The following is a 10619-nucleotide window of genomic DNA, read 5'->3' as shown; positions in this document are numbered from 1 at the left end:
ACTCCAGGCACTGCACCCCATCCCCGTTTTGACCCTAAAATGCAATCTGATGGGCACTGCATCGCTCAGTGCATCACCGAGAGGGGAGGGGGGAGACCCTGTGCCCCCCACCCTCTCCGTGCCAGGTTTGCACGTTGTCAGCATTTCCTTATGCCACCGCTTGGAAGGGGTCTCATTAACATATCTAATTGCCATCTCTCTATAGTGATTTGTGCTGATTGCTTATTGGCATTAGTTACTTTGTAAAGAAAATTACCCTAAACATCAAATAAAACCCAGCGTTAGCCATATGGAAAGGGACGCCTTGGAGACATTGAGATGACACCCCCCAGCCCCCCCCCCCCCCCCCCAATATGCTTTGGGGTAATGAACCCACTGCAGTGCCACCGCCATGGGGAACCCCATATCCCCAATTCTGGGATCTCCCCCACCCATAATGTAACCCATTGTGGTGGTGGCACCCTTGGAGAGGGGATGTTCTGGGTTGTGTTGGGGGGGTGGGGGGTGGAGGGGGGGGACACAACAACCCAGAGTCAAAGCGGTTCCAGTTGGTGACAGCTGCAACGGTGCCGGCTCCGGTTACGGTGACATCAGCTCTACCTTCCCACCTGGCGTGGGGGGCTCGGGCCCCGTCCCATGGGGGTCCCATGGGGATGGGAGGGGGGGGGGGGGAGGGATAGGGGGGAAGGACAGAGTGACAGCTGAGCGGCTCTCGGGCTCCAGACATGCACCCAATGCTGCCGGAGCTTCCAGGGGGACCCTTTCGCAGCGGTGGGGACAGCGGTGGCAGCGGAGCTGAGGTGGGCAGAGCGGGGGGCGCGGGGTGACCTGGTGCTGCGGTGAGGGGTTCACATTCCTGGGAGGGAAGCACTCACCCCCCTCACACACGCATCCCAAACCAAGGGGTTGAAGGGATGCAGTCAGTGTTGTCCCTAAAGGGATGGCTGTGGGGGCATGTAGTCGCCTCCAGGGTGGGGGCAAAGCTACAGAGCTAACCCTCCCCTTTTCCCCCCCAACTTCATGCCTGGGGTGATGCTGGAGGGGGTGGAGAAGGATGGGGTGAGCATCAGCCCCCCCTGAGGCTGTGGGTGCAGATGGGTGGTGCCTGGCACTGAGCTTGCTATCAAATGGGGAAACTGAGGCACAGCACAGGGACAGCTCACCCACAGTAATTCGGCACCTCCAGGTCACAGCCATCCTCATTCCCCATCTCCCAACTCCATCCCAAAGCTTCTATCTACCGGGGACCCCAACCCCACTCCAATGTCGGGGGCACCCCCTCTCACTGCCTCAGTTTCCCCGCAGCTCCCTACAGCCGTCCCCGCTCCTCTCCCCCTTCTCCTCCTCCTCCTCCTCCATCAATGGGGCCCTGTTCTCCGCTGTGCCCCCCGCTCGCCGCCAGCCCCCTCCTCCGCGGCCCCTCTCAGCCATTGCCTTTTCTTCACCCTCACAATCGGAGGCATTTATGCAGCCGGAGGCTCGGGTTACCCCGACTGTGCTGGGCACCCGCTCACTGTCACCGCTGAGCGCCGGGGGACGGTGACACCGGAGCCCCCCAGCTGGGTTACAGTCACTGGGATCAATGGCATGGAGCTTCTGAGGGTCCCTGCACCCCAGATCCCACTGGGAGAGTGGCTGCGTGGCAACTGGAGGCTATGGGCAGTGCTGGAGGGGTGGGGGGAGATTCTTAGCTGGCTGATAGGGGTTGAGCCCTATCCGTGGGTGATGTCCCCTGCTAAATCCTCTGGTCACAAAACTCCATGGGGATGCCATGATTTGGAGATTTGTGCCCCGTTGTGAGATTTTTTTGAGTGGGGGGGAAGAGGGGAATTGGGAATTGCTTTGGGAACAGCCTCCTGCAGTGACCAAAAGTCTCTGGGGGGCACAAAGGCATTGGGGAGGTTGCAGGCTGAGGCTGCATGAGAGGTCCCCAGTGGCTCCTAAAGCTGCAGGTAAATGGAGAACTCTCCTGGGGGGGTCACAGAGGGGGCCCACCATTCAGCACAGGGGGTGAAAGCCTCCAACAGCCGCCCTGGGGGGAGATGGCTTTAATGATTGCAATTTAATTCTTAATGGCTTAAAAAAAAAATTAAAAAATCACCCAGGAACCCAAACACTCAAAAATTAAATATAGATAATTTCCAAGCTGGCTCCCATGGGATGGGGTCCTGTCCTGTTGGTGATGGGGTGAGGGCACAATGCAGCTGCCGTTGGGGACGTGGGAGAGCTGTGGCTCAGAGAGCCCACAGTGTCACCATCTGCTGTCCCTGAGAGCTGTGACATCGTGGTCAGGTCCTCTGTGGTCGGCTCCGTTGGGTCGGGTGTCCCCAGAGCTAAGCAGGATGGAGGCAGTGCCAGCTCTCAGCTGGGATGTGACACTGCACAGAGTCATGGGTTGCTGGTTCTTATCCAGTGGCTGTGTCACCATGGAGGGGATTGGGATGGGGACTGGGTCGGGTCTCAGCACTGGAACGGCTGCGGTGCCTGTGTCCCTTGTCCCCCCACAGTGTCACCCTCCCTCACTCCCTGCAGAGGAGGGCGACGGTTCGATGGCACCCACATCCCCACTCGCTGCCCTCGCCAGATTGAGAATCAATTAAATCGCCTCCTGTTAATTACCCAGCCCCGCTCCACGCCGTGTCACCCACAGGCACACAGCGGGGATGGCACCGGTGCCTGGAACAGTGGGGGTTGGTGACAGTGGTGACAGCAGGGCTGTGCTGTTGTGGGGGGTGGGGGGGTATGTGGGGCTGATTCCCACACCACCACTTTCCCATTGATTATCCAAAATGGTATGATTGCATTTTGGACAGGGAGAAGGCAAGTGGCAGCTGCAGGGCTGCAGTGGGGGATCTTCCCTTCTGTGGGATGGCTGTGCTCCTCTGTCTGCATGTCCCCACGTCCCCGTCTCCATGTCCCTGCAGCCGTCCTGCAGCCAGGAGCCCAGGCTGCACCCAGTTTGTACCCAGTAGCTCCAATGCAGAGCAGTGCAGGCGCTGGGAACGGCTGGAGGAGGGCGTAGGAGCTGCTTTTCCCAGCATATTTGGAATTCTTCAGCTGGGGAAGGACTCACTTCCCCCATCTCCCAGACACACCCCTGGTCTCACACCGCTGGCTGCTGGCTCTGGCCCAGCCCCAGCATCTCAGACCATCACCCTTCACATCAGGGTTCCCCCCAGGACCCCCAGCCTCAACGAGGCACCTTGTGAGCACTGGCAATGGCTTTGGGGTGCAGGTAGGAGCATAGAAGGGAGGAAGGTGCTGCCCCGTCCCACCTCTTCCCTATCCGCAGGTGCTGTGGGTGCCTGCCTGCACCAGGGGAGACAATGTGGCCCCCCCTCGTCCTGCTGCTCCTGCTCACGGCGGAGAGGACGGCTCACAGCACCTTCCCCGAGGAGCCCAGCCCCATCGCCGTGGCAAACGAGGACTGTGAGTGCCTGGGGAAGGGGCCAGGGGAGCACAGATTGGCGCAGAGAGGGGACGGGGCTGGGAGGCTTGGGGTGCAATGTGAGTTGGGGCTTGACTGGACATGGGGCTGTGTGTGATGCTGTGTCCGTGTCCCCCTCCTGGTGTCCCCAGATGTGAAGCACTACGCTGTGTTTGTGGGCCATGGCAGCAGCCGGCCGGGCGGCCCTGAGGGTGGTGGCACCGAACGCCTCAACATCCAACGTATCCTCAAGGTCAACAGGACCCTCTTCGTTGGAGACAGGTGTGAAACATGTGGTCCTCAACCTCTGTGCCCCAAACATATCTATGGGCCACATCGTTTGGGAAGGACCCTGCTTCCTGCCCCGGGGGCCCTCCTGGCACCTAAAAGTCTTCCCCAGCCTTTGAATTTGGACACCCCAATCCCATAGCGGGGTGCTGTTGGACACCCCAATTCTATATGCTGGGGGTCTCTGGGCTGGCTGTGCCCAAGAGGTGCTCATTGCCCACCCCACTCCGTCCCCATGGGGCAGACAGGCTGGGTACAGAGCACACAACCCCACACTGCAGGGCACATCTCTGAGGTGTCCTCAGGCACCCATGAGGTGGTGACATCCATGTCCTCCCCACAGGGACAACGTCTACCGTGTGAGCCTGGAGCCCACTGCTGGCAGTGAGATGCGCTATCACCGGGTAAGGGCAGACCCCCAGGCTCTTGTGGGGCACTGGGGGGGGGTCTGTCCTGGCTCAATGTTGGATTTTCTGCCCCCACAGAAGCTGACTTGGAGGTCGAACCAACACGACATCAGCATCTGCCGGATGAAGGGGAAACACGAGGTATGGGGGGGGTCCATACAAGCTCTGTGAGCCCCCCTCACCCTCCTGCATCCCACGTCACGTGTCACCATCCCCCAATGTCACCCTGTGCCTCTCGGCTCCCTGCCAACGCTTGTGTCAACTGTGATTTATTGGACGCTGGTATAATTGGGTTTGTAATTAATTATTTCTGGCCCGTTGATCAGAACAGACACATCTCATAATCTGTGAGAAATCCAATTTCCAGGTCCCGTCCGTGTCCCCTGGGGCTGCCCCCCCCACCCCCCAGCCCAGCCTCTTGTGGTGAGGGGGGCAGAGGAGACCACCCCCCCCTTTCCCTGGGGCTGTTTTTGGGGCTGGTGCTGGGGAGTGGATGCAGAGGCTCACGGCCCCTTCTTACTGGCACAGGCAGAGTGCCGAAACTTCATCAAGGTGATGCTGGTACGGAACCAGAACCTGCTGTTCGTGTGTGGCACCAATGCCTTCAACCCCATCTGTGCCAACTACAGTGTGAGTCCCCTGCTGCTGGGATGGGGCTGGAGGGTGTCAACAGGGACAGGAGCTCTGAGGAGGAGAGCATTCCCCTTTGGGGGTTTCCTGCTCCCCACGAGGGTGATGCCACCACCCAGACCCTGCGTTCTGGCATGGCACCCCCTGGCCATACTGACAGCCCTGTGTTGCCCTCTGCAGATGGACACTCTGGAGCCCGTTGGGGACAATATCAGCGGCATGGCGCGGTGTCCCTACGACCCCAAGCACGCCAACGTGGCACTGTTCACAGGTCAGTGCTGTCACAGTGGGGACCACCGGTTGGGCACTGCTCCTCCCGGTGCTCTCTGTGTGCTGTCTCCATCCACATCCCCATGCTTGTGTCTCCCATGCAGGGGGGATGCTCTTCACAGCCACAGTGACAGATTTCCTGGCCATCGACGCCGTCATCTATCGCAGCCTGGGTGACAGCCCGACCCTGCGCACGGTTAAACACGACTCCAAGTGGTTCAAAGGTGCTTCCAGCGTGGTGTGCGTGGCACCGCTCCCTGTCCCCTTCTGCTCTGTCCTGGGATAGCCCTGACCCCGTTGTTGTCCCTGCAGAGCCCTACTTTGTGCACGCGGTGGAGTGGAGGAGCCACGTCTACTTCTTCTTCCGGGAGATCGCTATGGAGTTCAACTACCTGGAGAAGGTTGGAGAGGTCCCTGCGGTGACCTGAGCCTAAGGGGACACTTGGGGTGGGGGCTGTCCCTTTGTCCCCTGCTGGGTGGTGACGGGCATCCCTTGCAGGTGGTGGTATCCCGAGTGGCTCGGGTGTGCAAGAACGACATGGGGGGATCACAGAGGGTGCTGGAGAAGCAGTGGACATCCTTCCTCAAGGCTCGGCTCAACTGCTCCGTGCCGGGTGATTCACACTTCTACTTCAACGTCATCCATGCTGTGACGGATATCCTGGAGCTCAACGGGCGCCCCGTGGTGCTCGCCGTCTTCTCTACGCCCACCAACAGGTTGGCCCCACAGAACCGAGCTGAGGTGTGCCCAGTAGGGTTGGGAATGTGGGTGTGGGTTGTGGTGTTCATCCCACACTGCGTCTCCCCAGCATCCCCGGCTCGGCTGTGTGTGCCTTTGACATGACCCAAGTGGCTGCTGTCTTCGAGGGGCGTTTCAGAGAGCAGAAATCGCCAGAGTCCATCTGGACAGCTGTACCTGAGGACATGGTGCCAAAGCCCCGGTGAGAGAATGACCCATAGGGACAGCAGGGATGGTGGCAGGGGAAAGCCGGGTGGGTGGCGGCAGGAAGAGGGTTGGGGATGGAGGTGGGGAGGCGGGTAGGGATGGAAGTGACCGAGGCTGGTGGTAGGGATCAGAATGCGAGAATTGGAGGAGTTGGGAGGGACCTTCGGATGTCCTCCAGTGGGAATGGGGATGTCAGGAAGTGGCACGGGGATAGAGATTGGAATGGTGACACCAGAGCCAGTATCAGCAGAGCTGGAGACAAGGCTGGGACAGAAATGGGACGGGGCTCAGCCACGCCGTGGCAGTGCTGAGCTTTGCCATGCTGTGGTGTCAGACCCGGGTGCTGTGCGGCCCCGGGGATGCGCTACAACTCCTCCAGCACCTTCCCCGATGAGATCCTCACCTTTGTGAAGACGCATCCTCTGATGGATGAAGCGGTGCCGTCCCTGGGCAACGCGCCCTGGATTGTCCGCACCATGAGTCGGTGAGTGTGGGGGTAGGACGGAGCCTGGAGAGGCTGCAGAGGGGCCCCCAGCACGAAGCAGTGCTGGAGATTGGCTGCTTTTGGGATGCACGTGTGTATGTGCATGCACAGCCCGCTCGCAGCTGTGCCCATCCGTGTGCATGGCTTGCACTGCTGTGCCTCAGCACGTCGCTGCCTCCAGCACTGCCCCTGCATGGGAGAGCGCCATGAGACCTGATAAATGTCATAAACTTTGCAGCTGAGATTGTCTCATCCTAATTAAATCTGTCTTAATTGCTGTTTAATGGGGAATTAATCAAGCTGCGCTCACGGACCACAGCCTTCAGCCAGCAGGACAGCATGCAGGGCTGGAGATGGGGCTGTGGGGATGGGGACAGGGACACAGGGATGGGGACAGGCATATGGAGCAAGGGCTGGGGATCAGCTGGAGTTCTGCAGGGGGACCAGGGCTGGATCCCAGGGCTGGGAACTACTACCTGCAGCTAGAAGGGAATCCAGGCAGGATCTTAAGTGGGCTCTGGAATGGGTTTGACTGCATCATGATTGGGATCCATGCCCAGTCTGCCTGGGATCTGAACTAGTTTCCATGTAGGATCTTTGCTTTCCCCTGCATTCTGTGCTCGTCCACGTCCCGGGGTTCAGCTCCCAGCCTGCCTCTGTTTCTCCTCCTGAGAACACTGCTGGCCCCAACACCCTGCTCTGCTCATGTTATGCAGGTACCAGCTCCGCAAGATTGTGGTGGACAACGCAGCAGGACCATGGGGCAACCACACCGTGGTCTTCCTGGGCTCCAGCACAGGCACCATCCTCAAGTTCCTCATCCATCCTAATGCCACCAGCAGCTCGGCGCCTGCACCCCCCCGGCAGCCAAAGCGTCTTCCTGGAGGAGTTTGAGACCTACCAGCCTGGGAGGTGGGCTGGGGTGGGGAGAGAGGGGTGAGCAGGTGGGTGGGTGGTTGGGTGAGTAGGGGATGGATGTGTGGATGGATGGATGGATGGATGGACGGACGGACGGATGGATGGATGGATGGATGGACGGACGGACGGACGGACGGATGGATGGATGGATGTGTGGTTGGATGGATGGACGGATGGATGGACGGATGGAAGGAAGGAGTAGATCAGAAAGATGCAAGGTTAGATGCGTGGTGGGATCAATGGGTTGGATGTGTGAATGAGACAGGGGCAACGGATGAGCCCCCTTCTCTGGACCAGCCTGCAGCAGGGCAGGTGGGGACAGGAGCTGGGGCCGCACTGAGCTCTGCCCCCATCCCCAGATGTGGCCGGGACACAGAGGATGAGCGGAGACTCCTGGGCCTGGAGCTGGACAAGGCAGCTGGGTCCCTGCTGCTGGCCTTCCCCCCCTGTGTGGCCAGGGTGCCCGTGGCTCGCTGCCAGCAGCACTCAGGCTGCATGAAGTGAGTGCCGAGAGGGCAGGGCTTGCGGGAGGGATTGTGAAAGGAGAGAGGGTTTACCATGAATTTGCTCTACGCTGGAGTTGAGCTGTGAATGTTTTGGCATAGCCAGGAGCACCGATGGGGAAAACTGAGGCACGGTGCTGGGCCAGGGTCCCTTTTGAGGGCTGGGGGTTTTCTGACCTCTCTGCTCCCTACCAGGAGCTGCCTTGGGAGCCGGGACCCGTACTGTGGCTGGACACCTGAGGGCTCCTGTGTCTTCCTGGAGCCCAGCCCCAGGTAATGTTGGCTGGGCTGGGTGGACTCTCTGGGGGCGACATCGGGGTCCTGGGGTCTCCCCCGGACCTTTGAACTTTGAGCCACATCAGTTCCTCACCACTAAGCCCCAACAAACTCATCACCAGCTACAGCAGGTTGGGAGGCTGTCGGAGGCCAGCTGACCCTTTCTTTTTTGCATTCCCCCACAGGACATCTTTCGAGCAGGACATCTCTGGTGGCAGCACATCGCATCTGGGCGAGTGCGAGGGTGAGTGTGGGACAGGGATGGCACACGGGGACGTGTGGCACAGCACAGCTGGCCCCTGAGCCCCCTTACCCTCACCCAGGGCTGGTGACAGAGAGCTTCGTAGACGAGCCGGATGGGCTGGTATCGGTGAACCTGCTGGTCATCTCCTCGGTGGCCGCCTTCGTCATCGGCGCCGTTATCTCCGGCTTCAGCGTGTGTTGGTTCATCGGCCACCGGGATCGCAAGGAGCTGGCGAGGCGCAAGGACAAGGAGACCATCCTGGCACACAGCGAGTCGGTGGTGAGCGTCAGCCGGTTGGGAGAGCGGCGAGCGCGTGGCGGGCAGCCCGGAGCGCTGCTGGCCCCGCTGATGCCCAACGGCTGGCCCAAGGAGCTGGGCAAGGCGAGCCAACACGACCTGGACTCGGGCGTCCTGCCTACACCGGAGCAAACCCCGCTGCAGCAGAAGCGTTGCCCCGGTGCCCTCCAGAACTGCACCTGGGAGCAGAGTCACAACATCATCAACGCCGCGCTGCGGGACCCTGGTGCCAGCGGCACGCGGCTGCATGCTGGCGCCGGCCGCTCCGCCCGCGGCATTCAGCTCTCCTGCCACGCCATCCTGGTGGATCAGGAGCTGGAGGCCGAACTCAGCGACTCCTCGGGTGACGGGCACTGGGGACGGGATCACCACGAGGGTCCCCGCACCCGACAGCACCCCCCCGCCGGTGCCCGCCGTCCTCCCCGCAGCTCCTATGGCGACTTTGGGGGCACCCCGCGCCCCAGCCCTGACCGTCGGCGCGTGGTTTCGGCGCCTGGTGGGGAAGGGGGGGACTTTGTGGAGGGGCCACCGTGGCGCCCCGAGCAGCTGAACTTCAATGCCAACAACGGCACCCAACGCCCCGGTGCCCACCTCAAGAGGAACCACACATTTAACAGCGGCGAAGCGCCGGCAGGTGGCTATGGGCAGCACGGCACGGCACCACGGGCACCCGGTGCGGGACCCCCCCGGGCACTCACGGACCTGCACCACCTCCTGCGCTATGGCATGGAGCGGACTCCCTCGGGCAAATAGAAGCTCGATGCCAGGCTCCTGCACTCAGGCGCTGCCACCGTGGACGTTTTCCTCCGCCGTGCCGTGGCACGGTGCCCCAGCTCTGCGGGGATGGGGCTGAGATGCTGCATGGGGGATTGGCAGCCCCTGGGTTCCCATGGGAAGGGTTTGAGGTTTTTCCTTCCTGCCCCCGGAGCTGCACAGAGTCCCTGCTGTCCCCGGCTGGCACGGGGCAGTGCCCCATGCTCCGGCTGCTTTGCACAGGCTCTGAGTGTCTGTCTGCCCGGTCCCTTCCCCAGGCTGGTCCCAGGGACTGCTGCGCCTTGGGCGGGACTCCCTGGGAGGCAGCAGGATGGACACACAGACATGGGCACAGCTGGCGCAGAGCAAAGCAGTGCCCTTTGCCCAGAGTCCCTCAGTCCCATCAGCTGTGCCTCAGCATCTTTAGGTGCGTGCCAGCACCCTGGAAACACCCAGCCAGGACAGCACCCAGCAGAGGATGCCATCAGGTTGCATCGTCTGCCAAGGACTGGGCAAAACCTCCACTACCCTCACCTGGTACCAGCGGTGAGCTGTCATCTGTCCCCTTACACCTCCGCTCCCACCGAGATCCCAGCATTCCATTCCCCTCTCCTTGAAAGCACAGCTGGGCACTGGGATGCAGGAGGCTGGGGGATCCCATCAGACCCACTCTCTGCTGGCAAAGGGTGCCCTTTCGGTGCCACCCAGTTGCAGGTGGCACGAGGGACAGTAGGGCTCTGCAGGACCGCAGGGCTGGGTGCAGGGATGTGGGCGCTGCAGGTGCTCTGCCCCCTGACTGCAGGGTGGAGGGCAATTGGTCCCATGCTGTAAATAGGGTGCCGGGGCACCGCGGGCACCCCATCGCCCCGGGGCCATTCATGCATGCGACAGCGGTAACGTCTCTGTATAACCCCGGAGCCCCGCAATAAACTTCTGTTTACAAGAGGTGAATTCCTCCCCACCGCTGCCTCTGATGCTGTGCCATGAGGAAAGGCAAAGCAGTCCCTGCTTCAGCAGAACCTGTGGGGCACAGAGGTGGGGGGACAGCAGGCTGGAGGAGGCTGTGGGGCAGGGGAGCATGTGGGGCTTTGTGCTGTGCCAGCATGCAAAGCCCCACTGCGTGCACAAATCTGTGCACTCACGCCTTCATTTGGGCTCCCCTGCAGCCTCGTGGAA

The 10619-nt window shown here is 61.2% G+C and overlaps 1 protein-coding gene across 1 annotated transcript; it reads left to right on the top strand.

The window, feature by feature from the left end:
- The first annotated feature begins 736 nt into the window (after window positions 1-736).
- Window positions 737-10388, top strand: SEMA6B (semaphorin 6B). The gene is given in 18 exon segments (XM_042892133.1): window positions 737-800; window positions 3293-3429; window positions 3580-3709; window positions 4059-4119; window positions 4201-4263; window positions 4651-4752; window positions 4933-5023; window positions 5127-5246; window positions 5335-5423; window positions 5522-5739; window positions 5832-5963; window positions 6303-6452; window positions 7169-7295; window positions 7297-7364; window positions 7730-7870; window positions 8069-8146; window positions 8335-8393; window positions 8473-10388. Coding segments are annotated over 17 exon segments (2703 nt in total). The 5' UTR covers window positions 737-800; window positions 3293-3326; the 3' UTR covers window positions 9444-10388.
- The last annotated feature ends 231 nt before the right edge of the window (window positions 10389-10619 follow it).

Source organism: Lagopus leucura, unplaced genomic scaffold (genome assembly GCF_019238085.1).
Source record: "Lagopus leucura isolate 7727_CA_CO unplaced genomic scaffold, USGS_WTPT01 145-14_obj-0_obj, whole genome shotgun sequence".
Classification (NCBI taxonomy): Eukaryota; Metazoa; Chordata; class Aves; order Galliformes; family Phasianidae; genus Lagopus; species Lagopus leucura.
The sequence above is the reverse complement of the archived record's forward strand: the minus strand, read 5'-3'. Positions and strand labels throughout refer to the sequence as shown.